The 16,942-nt window shown below is 35.7% G+C and overlaps 1 protein-coding gene across 1 annotated transcript in view; it reads right to left on the reverse strand.

Annotated features, from left to right (window-relative positions):
* ANKAR (ankyrin and armadillo repeat containing) overlaps positions 1–16,942 on the reverse strand; it is a 67,333-nt gene that overhangs the window by 24,809 nt on the left and 25,582 nt on the right. Inside the window, exons 10-15 of the mRNA XM_036254385.1 lie at positions 13,885–13,989; positions 12,537–12,778; positions 7,746–7,914; positions 1,386–1,627; positions 1,095–1,248; positions 855–1,016 (exon numbers count right to left, since the gene is read on the reverse strand). Coding sequence (XP_036110278.1) covers positions 855–1,016; positions 1,095–1,248; positions 1,386–1,627; positions 7,746–7,914; positions 12,537–12,778; positions 13,885–13,989 — 1,074 coding nt within the window. The remainder of the gene's footprint in view (positions 1–854; positions 1,017–1,094; positions 1,249–1,385; positions 1,628–7,745; positions 7,915–12,536; positions 12,779–13,884; positions 13,990–16,942) is intronic.

The following is a 16,942-nucleotide window of genomic DNA, read 5'->3' on the forward strand; positions in this document are numbered from 1 at the left end:
AAGGAAGGTATGTGTGTGCCAGTCTATGCTGTTGAGTTTGAAAACAAGGGTTTTCTTCTATAGTTCTACTGGAGAACCCCTTGTCTGTGCAAATGTGGACAGCATTGAAATGAACTAATGAGAAGAAACTGAATATACATACATGTCAGTTATCTTTGTGTATATGTTATCACTTACTAGAATTTTTAAATTACCTATAATTTATACCATATTCTCTGGCTAAAAGGGGAACATTATCTTTTCTGACTGTCTTGGAGCAGTAAGTGAATTTCTGTAAAGTAGCTGTTTCAAACAAAGAGGGGAAAAATTTATTTGGAACCAATTTCTACATTCTTCATCCTGCTAGACTATTTTTGAGGAACTACAGTGAACTAGAAATAAAGATTTTTTTCTCATGTCTACATGACACAGTATATGATCAGCTCCATACATTCATGAAGGTCATTGAAGAACCCAATTTTTTATGTTTTGATAAGTCAATCATTGACAATTCCACATTTTCCAGACATTCCAAAATATTTATTTATTTACAAAGTGGCCACTTTATGAGCAAAGGAGACTAGAATTGAAAATGTTATTGAGATTTGAAAGAAAAAATATTTTTCTCTTAAACTTAAAAATGAGATTCCTTTAAGTCAAAAGAGCCAAGGCTCATTGACCTCATATCCCTTTCTAATAGAGTTCAAGAACAAAACTGATACAAATTTTGAATTAATCCACCTTTACTCATTAAGGTATTGGAGAAATAAAAAATATATATCTATAAATTTAAAATGCTTGAGGGCTCTAACAGTGAGGATAGAGAGGAAGGGAAGTATCTTGATAATTTAAAAACTGAGAATAAATTTACAAACCAATGCACATTGATCCCACTGCTCTGATGACACTCAGAAGTGTGCCTTCAGCAAGTTTACTAATCCTGAGTAAGCGAACCAATGGTGCAATTCCATTCCCTTCACATATTTGATTCTGATGCATCCTGCTGTTCTTACTTAGAGCTATGACTGCTTCACCTCCTGGTAAAGAAAAGCAAGAAACACGTCTGATCTTTAATATTCTCCATTGTGCAGATTTATACATAGAAAATAACTTACCAACATACTGCATTTTAGCTGATGGTGACAAAAGCATATTTATTATAAAGTTGTATCCAATCTGTTCTGCCATGTACTTTTGTTGTTTCAGTGTTTGTCCTGCCAAGGCCCAGAGTGCTACAGCTCCTTGCTCCTTAACATCTATTTGAAATGCCTATTAAAAAAAAATTCATTCATTCAATGAGCATTTATTTAATACTGTAGGAATATCTGTTTTATAAAATGTTTATTCTAGAATTAGTTTTGAATACTTTGTCTAAGAAAAGAGGCAGGTTATCATAAAATTCCTACCTTGAGGAGTTTTAAAAGATATTTGCTTAATGAATTTTCCAGAAATGCTCTTTGTATAGAAGGGTTGTAACTTGCCAGTGATTCCACAGCCATTGCACCCTTCACTTGAACATTAAGTTGTTTCCCTTTAAAAAGAGCCACCAGAGGAGGGATGGCTCCTTCCACAGCCATAGCATTCTGGACTTCCTTATTGTCACGTGCAACCTCAGCTATTGTAGCAGAAGCTACAGCCTTTAACAAATCTTCAAATGAATTCAAGAACCAGTTAATTAAGCCTTTTTTAAAGTAAGAATATAAAAACAGCATATTATTTGTTTTTCATATTATAAAATCAAATTTATATGGTTTACAGAAAATTTAGAAAATAAAGAAAAATAGAAAAAATAAAACTGTCCAGATTCTCACCACATTGTATTTAATCTCATCTACTATTTTTATGAATATATATATAAATTTAGATAGTTTTAAAGACATATTTAATATAGTTGTACTATAAACACAATCCTGTGCATTTTAATTTACCAATATAACATTTTCCTATTCTTTATGAACATCAGGGTCTTCTAAATATTCCATGAATGAGTATATCATATTTCCTTAGTAATTCACATTTTATTTTTATTTTTGAATTACACTTTATATTTAATATTATTTTGTATTAGTTTCAGTTGTACAGCATGGTGGTTAGACAACTGTATAATTTACAAAATAGTCCCCCTCCACCCCGGTATTTCAAGTACCCACCAGGCACCAAAATAGTTATTACAATATTATTGACTATATTCCCAATGCTGTACTTTATATCCCAAGGGCTATTTTGTGACTACCAATTTGTACAAGTTAATTTTTTCATCTTTTTACTCAGCCCCCCAACCTCCTCCCCTCTGGCAACCATCAGTCTAATCTCTATCTATGAGTCTATTTCTTTTTTTTATTTTATTTTGCTCTTTAAATTCTACATATAGTGAAATCATGGTATTTGTCTTTCTCTGACTGACTTGTATCACTTAGCATAATACCCTCTAAGTCCATCCATGATATCACAAATGGTATAATTTCATTTTTTATGTCAAAGTAATATTCCATTGTATATTATGTACCACCACTTTTTATCCACTCACCTATTGATGAGTACTTGGTTTGTTTCCATATCATGGCTATTGTGAATAGCACTGCAGTGAATATACAGGTTCATATATTCTTTCCAATTAGTGTGTTGGTTTCTTTGGATATATACCCAGAGTGAAATCACTGGGTCATAAGGCAGTTCCATTTTTAATATTTTGAAGAAACTCCATGTTGTTTTCCATAGTTGCTGCATCAATCTGTCTTTCTAACAACAGTGTACAAGGGTTCCCTTTTCTTCACATCCTTGTCAACAATTTTTTGTTGATTTATTGATGACAGCCATTCTGACAGGTGTAAGGTGATATCTCTTTTTGGTTTTAATTTGCATTTCTCTGATGACTAGTGACATTGAGCATCTTTTCATATGTCTATTGGCTGTGTGTGTGTCCTCTTTGGAGATATGTCTTCAGGTTCTCTGCTCATTCTGTAATTGGATTATTTGGGGGTGTGTGTGTGTGTGTGTGTGTGTGTGTGTGTGTAGAGTTCCTTGTAAATTTTGGATATTAACCCTTTATCAGATGTGTCATTGGCTAATATGTCCTCCCATTCAGTAGTTTGATTTTTCATTTTGTTAATGGTTTCTTTGCTGTGCAAAAACTTTTTAGTTTGATGTATTCCATTTGTTTTTCTTTTGTTTCCCTGGCCCAAGGAAATATATTAGAAAAAATATTGCTAAGAGAAATGTCTGAGTCTTTACTGCCTATGTTTCCTTCTGGGAGTTTTATGATTTCGAGTTTTACATTGAAGTCTTTAATTCACTTTGAGTTTATTCTTGTATATAGCATAAGAAGGTGGTCTAGTTTCATTTCTTTGCATGTATCTGACCAATATTCCCGACACTAGTTATTGAATAGACTACATTTACCCCATTATATGTTCTTGCCTCCTTTGTCAAGTATTAATTGATCATAAAGGTGTGAGTTTATTTCTGGATTCTCTGTTCCATTGATCTATGTCTGTTTATATACCACTACCATACTGTTTTGATTACTATGGTCTTATATAGTTTGATATCAGGTAGTGGGATATCTCTGACTTTTTTCTTCCTTCTGAAGAATGTTGTTGCTATTCAGAGTCTTCTGTGGTTCCATATCAATTTTTTGAATATTTGTTCTAGTTCTGTGAAAAACGCCATTGGTATATTTTTTTTACTCCTCACCCAAGGATATTTCTCCATTTATCTTCAGATAGAGGGGAGGAGAGAGAGGCAGGAAGAGAGGAAGAGAGGGAGGGAGGGAGAGAAGGAGAGAGGGAGAGAGAAACATTGACGGGAGGGGGACACAGCGATTGGCTGCCTCCCCCACGACCCCAACCAGGGCTTGAACTGACCTGAAACTGAGACACCTGCCCTTGGCCAGAATTGAACCCATGACTCTTTGGTCCACAGGCCCATGCTCTAATCGCTGAGCCAAACTGGCCAGGGCACCATTGGTATTTTTATAGGAATTTCATTGAATCTAGAGATTGCTTTGGTTAGTATTGACATTTTAATTATGTTAATTCTTCCTATCCATAAGCACAGTATATCTTTCATTTATTTGTATCTTCAATTTCTTTTACAGTGTCTTATAGTTCTCCGAGTACAGGTCTCTTACCTCTTTGGTTAAATTTATTCTTAGGTATTTTTAAATGCAATTTAAAATAGAATTGTGTTCTTAGTTTTCCTTTCTGATACTTCATCATTGGTGTATAAAAATGCAACCATCTTCTGAATATGTATTTTGTATACTGCTACTCTACTAAATTTATTTGTTAGTTCATGTAGTTTTTTGGTGGAATCTTTAGGGTTCTTTATCTACAGTATTATGTCATCTGCAAATAATGACAGTTTTACTTCTTTCTTTTCAATTTGGATGCCTTTTATTTCTTCTTCTTGACTGATTGCATGGCTAGGACTTCCAGTAGTATGTTGAATAAGAGTGGTGAAAGTGGACATACCTGTCTTGTTCCTGATATTAAGGGAAATGCTTTTAGTTTTTGCCCATTGAGTACAATGTTGTCATATATGGCCTTTATTATGTTGAGGTATGTTCCCTCTATTCCCACTTTGCTGAAAATTTTTATCATAAATGGGTGGTAGGTTTTGTCAGATGCTTTTTCTGAGTCTATTTTATTTTATTTTTTAATCCTCACCCAAGGACATTTTTTCATTTTTTGTTCAGATAGAGTGGGAGGGAGAGAGAGGAACAGAGAGAGAGAGAGAAACATCGATGTGAAAGGAACACATCGAGTGGCTGCCACCCACACGACCGACCAGGGCCGGGGACAAACTGCAACCGAGGTATGCGCCCCTAGCGGGAACCGAACCCGGGTCTCTCAGGACCGCAGGCCGACGCTCTAACCGCTGAGCCAAACCGGCCAGGGCTTTTTTGAATCTATTGATAGGTGATTTTTATCCTTCATTTTGTTTATGTGGTATATCACATTAATTGATTTGTAAATATTTTACCAACCTTGCATCCCAGGAATAAATGACACTTAACCATGGTGTATGATCTTTTTAATGTATTGCTGGATCCAGTTTGCTAATATTTTGTTGGGATTTTAGCATCTATGTTCATCAGGGATACTGGCCTATAATTTTCTTTCTTTGTAGTGTCTTTATCTGGTTTTAGAATTAAAATAATGCTGGCCTTGTAAAATGAGCTTGGGAGTTTCCCTTCTCTTGAATTTTTTGGAATTGTATGAAAAGGGTAGCTTTTAGTTCTCTTTTGAATGTTTGGTAAAATTCACCTGTGAAGCCATCCAGTCCAAGACTTTTGTTTCTTGGGGATTTTCTTGATTACAGTTTCAATTTCATTAATTGTAATTGGTCTGTTCAGATTTTTTTTGTTTCTTCTTGATTCAGTTTTGGAAAATTGTATATTTCTAGATATATCCATTTCTTCCAGATTGTCCAATTTGTCATATTAGTTGTTTGTAATATTTTTTATAACCCTTTGTATTTCTGTGGTATCAGTTGTTACTTCTTATCTTTCATTTCTGATTTTATGTGTTTGAGTCCTCTCTTTTTCTTGATGACTCTGGTTCAAGGTTTATCGACCTTGTTTGTTTTTTCAAAGAACCAGCTCTTAGTTTCATTTATCCTTTGTATTCTTATTTTATTTTTTATTCTTACATAAGGATATTTTTCCATTCAACTTCAGATAGAGTGGGGGGGGGGAGAGAAACATCCATGTGAGAGAGCCACGTCAATTGGTCACCCCCACACGGCCCCGACCAGGGCCGGGGACCGAACCACAACTGAGGTACGTGCCCTTGACCAGAATCAAACCCAAGACTCTTTGGTCCACAGGCCAAAGCTCTAACTGTTGAGCCAAACCAACCAAGGCTGTATTCTTTTTTTTAGACTCTATTTTGTTTATTTCTACTCTGCTCTTTATTATTTCCTTTCTTCCTTCTACTCAATTTGGGGTTTGTTTGTTGTTGTTTTTTTCTAGTTCTTTAAGGTGTAAAGTTAGATTGTTCATGTAACATTATTCTTGTTTCTTGAGGTAGGCCTGTATTGCTACAAATTTCCCTCTTAGTACTGCTTTCTCTGTGTCCCATGGATTTTAGGTTGTTGTGTTTTTATTTTCATTTGTCTCATGGTATCTTTTGATTTCTTCATTGATCTCATTGTTATCCCATTCATTGTTTAGTGACATGTTATTTAGCCTCCATGTGTTTATGTGTTTCAGGTTTTTTCTCATAATTGATTTCTAGTTTCATATCATTGTGGTTGGAGAAGATACTTGATATAATGTCAGTCTTCTTAAATTTATTGAGACTTGTTTTGTGTCCTAACTTGTGGTCTATCCTAGAGAATGTTCCATGTGCACTAGAAAAATAATGTATATTCTGCTGCTTTGAGGTGAAATGCTCTGAAAATATCAATTAAATCCATCTGGTCTAGTGTGTCATTAAGGCCACTGTTTCCTTGTTGATTGTTTCATCTGGAAGATCTATCCACTGATATCAATGGGGTGTTAAAATACCCTACTATGACTGTATTACTGTCTATCTCTCCTTCTATGTCCATCAAGATTTGCTTTATATATTTAGGTGCTCCTATGTTGGGCATATAAATGTTTACAAGGGTTATATCCTCTGGTTGGATTAATCCCTTTATCATTATATAATGTCTTTCTTTGTCTCTTATTATAACCTTTGTTTTAAAGTCTGTTTTGTCTGACATAAGTATTGCTACCCCAGGTTTTTCATCATTTCCATTTGCATGAAATATCTTTTTCAATTCCTTTAACTTCAGTCTGTGTGTACCTTTTGTTCTGAGAATGGTTTCATGTAGACAGCATATATATGGGTTTTGTTTTCTTATCCATTTAGCTACCCTATGTCTTTTGATTGGAGTAATTTTGATTGGAGTTCAACTTCAAACTCCCTGAGAAAAACTTAAAGAGCACCTTATCCATCTCAGAATGACTATTTACACATTTTCAATGCAAAAATATGTTCATATGTACTCATTACATTTTAAAATATGAAAACTTTGGAATTCTGATCCCAAGAGTTTTAGATAAAGTCTGCCTTCACCATTAGGCTTCATTCACCCAGTTCTTCAGGTTGGAGTTCCTCAAGCTTCTCTTCTTGGTCTGCTGCTTTTTCACACAGCAAACTCTCCTTAAACAATCTTACCTATTCTTAAGAATTTTGTTATAGTTATAATTTATTCTTCCCATTTCTCTATCCAAATCCCTAACCTCTTCTCTAAACTTTAAAGCTCAGAATATTGGGATGATGGAAGTGTTAAGTAAAGACAGCCCTCTTCCTTTAGAATTTCTGCCCAATTGATAGATGGACACAGGAATCAAGTAGAGATAGAAGCTCCAACCTTATCGCTGGAAAGCTTGTTTTGAGAAAACGTGCCCAAAAGAACCTAAACCATGTATTTGTAATGACTTATTCTTCAAATTGAGGAATTACATAATTTACATTCCCTTTCATGGAAGGAATGAGTAACACTCTTAAATGGGAGGTGAGAGCAGGAATTTCTACTTTTTGGACTGATGAAGGGATGTGTGGTAAGAGAAAGAAAGGTTCCCCTTCCACTCTCTTAATTTTGTAAACCAGTTTAAATTTAGGTGTTCCAGATATTTAGGTTATATTATATATGTCTAGATCCATTCTAAGATAAAACCAGGACATCTAATTCATATAGGACAAGTCCAAACCTGTGCTTGCTCCACTTAATACATCTGGTCACTAAAAAATAATACATAAATAGAGGTTTACCTGAATCAGAACTCAGAAACATGATAAGATATTGGATGCCTTTATGGTCTCTCACTGCTCTCTGATTTTTTTCATTTCCCATACATAATACCCGTATACAGTGCATTACATTTACCAGCACATTTTCTATGTCTAACTTTAAGAGATTTATCAGAGCTGGAATTCCATTCTAAAAATAAACAAAAAATTTCATTACAATTAAATTTATTTGAGATTTACGCAAACTTTATTTAGAACCACAATCTATAATCTTGCTGTAAATACCTGCTTATTTAGGATAGAACAACTATCCACAAACAAATGTGTCTACTGATACGGCACATAAAGTGACAGTTAATATAACTTTGAGAATAGTGTATGCTTTAATATTAAGGTAAGTATTCTATAAATATATTTTGAAATAGCCCCCTTTATACCGAAATAAATTGAGGCTGCCTGTTCACTGTAACATTTAATAAATATCTAAAAAATAAAGCAACTAAGATCAATTGAATACAGTGTCCATTTGGAAATATTTGCCATTGTATATGTACTCATTACTGATAATTATATTTGTGCAACATATATTATTTTTTGTTTATTTATTTATTTTTAATTCTCGCGTGATGATATTTTTCCATTGATTTTCAGATAGAGTGGGAGAAAGAGAGAAGGAGAGAGAGAGAATCATCATCATGAGAGAGACACACCGATTGATTGCCTCCTGCATGACCCAAACCAGGGCCAGGGATCAAACTGCAACCTAGGTACTTGCCCTTGACCAGAATTGAATCTGTGACTCTTTGGTCTAAGGGGTGACGCTCTAACTGCTGAGCCAAACTGGCCAGGGCTAAATTATTATTTTTAAATGTGAATATATCTTCCTAATTTTAAATGGAGTAAAGATGCAATTTCTCCCTACTAATAGAAATAATGCAAGAGTATTAAAGATGGTAAGAGGAACGTAACCTCATTTTCAATAAAGGAGCCATCTGTAATGTGAACCATAATAAATGTGTATGAGTTGTCCACAGGGATGAGAGAGATCTCCCATGGCCTCTGGCCACAGAAAATGTTGACAAAGGACAATTTTCCAAGATGAGTGGCTCTATCTTGAGGGGTAAAAAAAGAAACACACAATTCTCTGTCCAGAACAATAGGAATGGGTATGCAGGATGGCAGCAGGCTCTTTTCTTGACTAATTTGGTGTGATGTTTCAAAAATTAAGGAAGGCAAGGATGAACATGGAGCCATACTAACAGATATGTTTGGAAGAAGTAGTCTACTGGTGAGTTAAAAGGAAGAAATAGACTTCACATTGTGGAGGAAACAAAATAGCCATTGTAAGGTACGATATATCCACCAATCTTTGTTGGGAGGACCCATGCACACAACCCTATGGCATCAGTCATATTCCTGCTAGCCTAGAACACAGGTCTGGGCCCTTTTCTACATATACTTCCTGCAAATAGTTGGACTAGAAAGAACCTAATTCAGTGATGAGTAATGATCAAAAAAGAACCAAGATAGGATCTGTCCAAATATGAGAAAAAAATAGGAAAATCTTATGACAGATGAAGAATGCTCATTAGAAAATATTGCCACTGCCCTGGCCGGTTTGGCTCAGCGGTTAGAGCACTGGCCCGCGGATGGGAGAGTCCAGGTTCGGTTTCTGCTAAGGGCATGTACCTTGGTTGCAGTTTGTCCCCAGCCCCGGTTGGGGTTGTGTGAGTGGCAACCAGTCCATGTGTTTCTCTCACATCAATGTTTCTCTCTCTTTCTTCTTCTCTCTCTCCCTCCTGCTCTATTTGAAGATAAATGAAAAAAGTGTCCTTGGGTGAGGATTAAAAAAAAGAAAAGAAAAATACTGCCACAAAGTAGATAAAAATTCTATTAAATAAGAGTGCACAGGAGATACCTGAGGGCTCAGGGGAGATATTTTTGAGACAAGGGGAGATGAAACAAGAACTGGAAAAGCTCAGGAAAAATGTGGAGAGAGATAAAAGCTAAATTTCAATCCACACAAGAATAATGCTAAAAAACATATCAGGGACAAGGAGGACAAGATTGAGGGAAAAAAGAAAAATTAAGTAATAAGTAGAAAAGGACTGGAAAGAAAACAGTAGCCATGTAAGACAGGAAAAGATGATACAGCACACAAATAATAGGTGTTCACAAATGGAAGAAGTCAGCTAATTCAGTGATCATTAAATTCAATGGCCAAGTTTTGATTTTCATCTTACAACAGGATTTGACAATATTAATCATTCTTTTCTCTTTGAAACACTTTCTTCATTTGGCTGACAGGACAACAGATTCTCCAGGTTTTCTCCTACCTCACTGGCTATTCCTTCTTTGTCTCCTTTGCAGTCCCTCTAGACCTTTCAACTTTCCCACTGATCCTGGTGACTCAACTTTCAAAAATAATACAGAATATGATCACTTCTCACCATTTCCACTATTAACACTCTGGTTCAAGACACTATCATTTGGATTACTGCAGTGGCTTCTTCGTCTTGCTGCACCTACCCTTGCCCACCGATTTCAACACAGAGGTAGAATGATGTAAATTTCTTCATGAAACTTCCCAGAACAAAATCATTCAATGGCTTAACATACTCAGAGTAAAAGCCAAGGTGCCTAACAGTTGCCCACATGGCTCTACATGATGTGGTCCACACCACCCAGCGAAGAGTGTCTCCTATCTCTCCTCAGCTGCTTGTGCTTTCTCTCTATTCCTTGAATGTGCCAGGCACACTCCCACTTCATTTACACTGGCACTTGTTTCCTCTGACTAGAATGGTCTTCCTGACAGAAAAATATGGCATGCTCCCTCATCTACTTTAGGTCTATACTCTTAGTGGAGTATTTTTCACCAAGCTCCTCCTCTCCCCTTTCCCTGCTTTATTTTCCACTTTAACTCCTATTCTCAACTCACATAACATACTATATATTTGGCTTACTTGCTTTATTTATTGTCTTGTTACCCCCAACTAGAATAAAAGCTCCATAAATGCTGGGATTTTGTCTGTTTTATTCATTGCTATAACCTCAGCATCTAAAAGAGTATCTTCCATATAGTAAACTCTCAAAAATTACTTATTATATGAATGCACTAAAAGAATACTACAGATGTTTAAAGGTATACATTCAAGAAAACATTCCAAAAATAAAAGAAGATGAATGTACATGTTGAAAAGTTATACTAAGTCCCAGAAGAAAAAAAAAAGGTAATTAATATTGATGTGTAAGGCCTAGACTTTAAAGACAAAGAAAAACAAGTCTGATTATATAATAGGTAAAAAAACAATACCAAAATATGACAGAATGAAGATTAAACATGTCACATCAATAAATGTAAATGAGTTATACTCCATAAAAATGACAAAGCAAAAATTTTAAATATACTGCATAAAGGGACACATTTATCCTAACTCTGGGTAATTATCAGAATCACTGAAGGTTATGAGGTCTAAATTAATAAGACTGACTGACTGACTAACTCTGAAGGTGGGCCAGGGGGTTACTATATTTTTAATATATTTTCAAAATGATTGATAACAAACCAACCAACAAGAAATAAAAAGAGAAAGATGAACAAAGCCACATTAGACATGAGAACACACAAAAAAACGGATCACAAACATATTTTTTGTTCGGTTTGTTTGTTTGTATCCTCACCTAAGGACATTTTTCCATTTTTTGTTCAGATAGAGTGGGAGGGAGAGAAAGAGAGAAACATCGACGTGAAAGGGACACATCGAGTGGTTGCCACCCGCATGACCAACCAGGGCCGGGGACAAACTGCAACCGAGGTATGCGCCCTTAGCGGGAACCGAACCCAGGTCTCTCGGGACCATAGGCTGATGCTCTAAGCACTGAGCCAAACCGGCCAGGGCCATATTTTTGGACAAGACAGATTTCAGGGCAAAAGTATTACATTTGACAAAAAGGGTGCATTTTATAATGCTAAATGACTTCATCCATAATGAAGAAACATCACCTGAAGAAAACTATATAAAAAAATCTTACTTATAAATATCTATTAAAAGATCTTAAGTAAAACATTGACAGACATAATAAGGTGGGTTTTATATGAGGAAGTACAGCATGGCAAAGATTGTTTGTTGTTCACAAAAAATAATTTTCTTCTAACTCATGTACACAACTAGACTACATTTCTCAGGCAGAATGGAAATGTAAAATTGTAGTGTTTCTTTTAATAACTTCTCATACAGCAACCACATCCCCTAGAGTTAAGTAGGTACTTGGCCTGCCTTCCACATTTTCCCAGATGACAGCTTTATACTTTACTAGATATTACCTGTATTGTGTGAGTGTATCAAGATTGTAACAGCTCTTTCCCCTGGATTATGCTTCGGGATTATTATGTGGCTAGCAATTTTGTAAGGTATGGTAACCGCTCCCTTCAGACAAAGGGCAAGCTTGCTTACTGATTGCTAACAAAGTGATAGGTTTCTTAAGCTCAAGGTTCCACAGATGTGACACAACCCCAATGTGCAGGTAGCATCCATCTGGGCCCGCTGTGCCGCCCTGTGAGACTTGGGGACAGGAGAACTGGGCATCTCTGCTGAAGCTCATGCCCTTTGCTGTGCTTGCTCTTACTGTCCTGCTCTAGCTTGCTTCTGGCAGTCACTGGACTGTGGCAGGTTTGCTCTTTGCTGTCCTCACTGAGACTGGAATTCTTCCCTGAAAGTTTTGCCATTCATAGTAACATAGGTATGTATCTTTCTAGCTTCTATATGAGAGAATTACTGTCAGTCAAAATGATGTTCTATGAAAAGAACTTACGTATTTGGCAACAATATCCTTGTTTTCAAGTTGAGCAATGTCATGTAGAATGACAGCACAGCGAGAGTGTAGCTCAGGTTCATCTGAGACCAGTAGGTTGATCAGGGCTGGAATACCTTCTGCCTCCACTATAGCATGCACTACACTTGTATGGGTTGAGATATTACTCAATAACCCAACTGTTTTGCACTGTAATTTTATTTTGGACCCTTTCAATAGATTGATTAAGGCAGGAATGGTGCCTGTAATTAAGAGATCAATGAAAGCATGAATTATTTGTAACAATTTGTAGTCCATTTACCATGATAAGATTTAAATAATGTTTATGGAATTGCCATGTTAAACAATTAGCAAATAATTCTATAAAATATTTATAAAGTTTTCACTTAAACTACATGAGTGCACTTTTCTGTTTTGTCTACAGTATACAGAGCTCTCATTGTTCATACATTTAATTTTCACACAGCACACTATCATAAATTTCATAATGGTAACCCCAAGCCATCTTTGAAAATGGAATTTTGGCTTAAGGTCATGGACAAATAAATTATTTCAGCTACCATATGATAGAGTTCATTTTGTTCATTGCATCAGATTTGTGTGGCAGTTATTTGAGCACTGTATTATATATTTTACCTGTATTTTATACAAGCAACTGAAAAACAAAAAGTATCCAATCTAGTACAAAACAACTTTAGCCTGATTAATTACAATTGGTTAAAATGGGGCATGGTGAAAATAGAAAATCTGGCTTCAGTTGCATGATTGTTATATCAGTTCACTGTGAAAGAAAGGTGCATATTATAGAGAACACACAAAATGTTGGAAAATATAATAGGTATAATTAGGGCTTTAGAGTTAGCCACATTAGAGTAGTGGCTACCCTACTGGACAATGCACATAGAACATTTCCATCATTTTAGAAAGTTAATATTGGACAATGCTGTTCTCCAAACAATCCTATGAGGTCAGACCCATTATATTAATGAGGAAACTGGGCTTAAAAAGGGTAAGCAATTAGCCTAAGTTTTAAGTGCAAAGCTACCTACAAACCCAGGACTGCCGTTACAAACCACCAAAACTGTTTTTAATTTTAAAGATAAATTGTGTAAATACAGTATAGAGATAATTTCTAAACAAAAGTAGTAAATATGAGAAGTAGTATGTTAAAGTAGTTTAATATCATTTTTAAATGTACAAATGTTTAGAGAAATGGGATTTATATAGCTTTTGATCCTGTGAAGTTTTCATGTGGAAAATAAAAATATATCTTAAATGATTAACTGAATATAATATAGCTCTTTATGCAACAGCATAAGCAAAAGATAGTTAATCTATTTTACATCACCTGCATTCAAAATACATTGCCAGTATTCATCCTTTGCTAAGCAAATTACTTCTAAGGACATGACAGCCATCATCCTTCGTTTATAGCTTTCGCACTGCAACATTTCTGGTAAGTATTCAACAGAAAACATGTTACAATTTTACAAAAAGAAGTGGAATGATTGATTCTGTTTCTGCATAGGTCAAATGAAGCCATGAGTTGAGATCACCACTATCACCATATCCACATTCATTCAATTCCCTGTGTGTGTGGCCTTCTGTGAGATGCTGAACATATCGCATACACCCATGATCTTTGAGGTTTATAATCTAATTAGTATAAAAAATCCAAAACTCTTTTTATCTTTGGTCTGATGACTTAGATTGGATGGCCATATGGTTCAAGTTCACCTCAGTGGCCTGAAATCAGTTGCTGAATAAAATTTGAATATGGATATTCAAGGATGTAAACTACATTGTTGTCAATAAAAATTAAATACCTATTAAATCATGTATGAGGCTTTATGTATTTACTGAGTATGAAGAATGAATTTATACTCCAGATATAAAATAATATAAATGTATATGCTTCCAAACAAGAAAAACCACATGTAAGTATCCTTGTCCCATCTCTCTTTACGCAGCCCCTGTGATAACAAATCTGGCCCTAACTCCTAACTTGGCTAGATCACTCCATGGCTCTCTCTTTTAAAATTTAGGTTCTATTCCAAGAGCCAGTCCTGAAGACTTATAATAAATTCTGGCTACTCTTTAACTCATAGTGGAAATGGGCAATGTAAGAAGGAGGATCTATTCCAGGGCTCAAAGCAAAAAAACAGTGGCCAGATGCTCACTGATTATTGTGTTTGCATCATTATTGGGACTTCCCAACATTGGCTGTAGGAAACAGTGGCTGTTGGATTTTTTTGTGCCATTAAAGCTAGTCTTGGTAGGAACACTATTTCATACTAAGGTGAATATTTCAAATGTGTTAGTCTATTAAAAGTAACAGGGAGGTCTTCTTAATTCTTCCTAAAAATACAAAGGTATAAAATGATATATGTACAGTGCTCATACAACTCAACAAAAGGAAGACAAAGAATCCAATTTAAAAATGGGCAGAGGATCTAAATAGACACCTCTCCAAACAGGATATACAAATGGCTAAGAGACATATGAAGAAATGCTCAACATCACTAATCATCAGAGAGATGCAAATTAAAACAACAATGAGGTATCACCTCACACCTGTCAGAATGGCCGCCATCAACAAAGCATCAAACAGGTGTTGGCGAGGGTGTGGAGGAAAGGAGACTCTAATACACTGCAGGTGGGAATGCAGACTGGTGCAGCCACTATGGAAAACAATATGGTGTTACCTCAAAAAATTAAAAATTGAACTGCCATTTGACCTAGTGATCCCACTTCTAGGAATATACCCTAAGAAGCCTGAAACACCAATCAGAAAGAATATATATACCCCCATGTTTGTAGCAGCACTATTTACAATAGCTAAGATCTGGAAACAGCCCAAATGTCCATCAGTAGATGAATGGATAAAAAAGCTGTGGTACATATACACAATGGAGTACTATGCAGCTATAAGAAGGAAAGATCTCTTATCCTTTGAGACGACATGGAGAGACCTGGAAAGTATCATCCTAAGTGAAACAAGCTAAACAGAGAAAGACAAGTATCATATGATCTCACGTATTTGTGGAATATAATGAACATAACATTCTGAGGAATGGGGTAGTCCCAGAGACGTGGAAGTGGGGTACAGACTGACAATCCCCAGAAGATGGGGTGGTAGGGGAGAGATAAACCACAGAACTTATATGCATGTGTGCATGAACAATGGACAACAAAGCTGGGGACAGGGCGGGGAGGGAGGGGAAGGGGGAATCAGTGGGGGGAAAAGGAGAAACATCTGTAACAAAAATAAATAAATAAATAAATAATATATATATATATATATATATATATACACACACACATACAGGGTGGGGCACAAATAGATTTACAGTTGTAAGTTCACGAAACAGTTAATTCTTGTATTATTGTTTATTGTACTTTGCATATGAGCAACTGTAAACATACTCTTACTCCACCCTGTGTACAAATATTGAAAACATCTTCCAATATCTCTTGGGACTGATATAATTGAAATGTTTTCCTAGCACTCAGTAAACGCCAAAATCAGGTATTGAGCCAGTTTTGAAACCATTTATTCAGATTCTTGAATCAGTAGACTGGGGCTGAAAAACATAAATATATCTTTTCCCATCTTAAAGTGAGTTGTTGGAAAAAATATCAGTTCCCATCTCCAATTTGTTTCATTTTTTGCTTTAGCTTTTATTTAATTAAATTAATATATGTTACTAAAAAGCCTACAGCAAAATATAGTGGTTCCTTGCCCTACCCTCTGAGTCTTCTGAGTTTCTCTCTCCAGATACAACCACCTTGGACACTTTCCCTATACCTTCTGTGATTTACATATCTCTATATTTGTAAATAGTTATACACTGTTAGCTTTTGCGATATAAATTTCAGTCCTCATCAAGTGACTTCATATTTTGGTAAATGAGAAACTAGCTCTTTCAACACTGTTCTGTCCATTTCCTCTGCTTCCCCCTCCCCATATTTATAGTTTTTAGTTAAATGAATATTCAATACTTACAGTATGATGCCTATACAGATATTATTCACAGTTAGGCATTAGAGAATACTACAGTGTGTCTCCTTTCTTTTGTTTTCCCTGGATGTAATAATTTTCATATTTTATTTCATCTTTATACCTATTGGTAATTCCACATTTCCCCTTTGGTCTAGGTACATAATTTCCATTCTGGGACACCCCTTTGCTGTCTTCTTTGAAATTCCCTTTGCTTTTCTCTTAGGTCAGGCTCCCAGTTTGTTGAGAAGTCCCTCCCTAGTATCTTTAGGTCTTTCCTGGTTGGCCTCTGCAGAGGACACTGCTGACTGGCACTGTGAGTTCTTGAGCCTATGGAGGATTTATGGTGTGAGTCCGAGGGGTCTCAGTTTTCCCACTGTTGGCCTGGAATGGTTTCTCTAGTCAG

The sequence above is a fragment of the Molossus molossus genome, unplaced genomic scaffold, assembly GCF_014108415.1.
Source record: "Molossus molossus isolate mMolMol1 unplaced genomic scaffold, mMolMol1.p scaffold_m16_p_11, whole genome shotgun sequence".
Taxonomy (NCBI): Eukaryota; Metazoa; Chordata; class Mammalia; order Chiroptera; family Molossidae; genus Molossus; species Molossus molossus.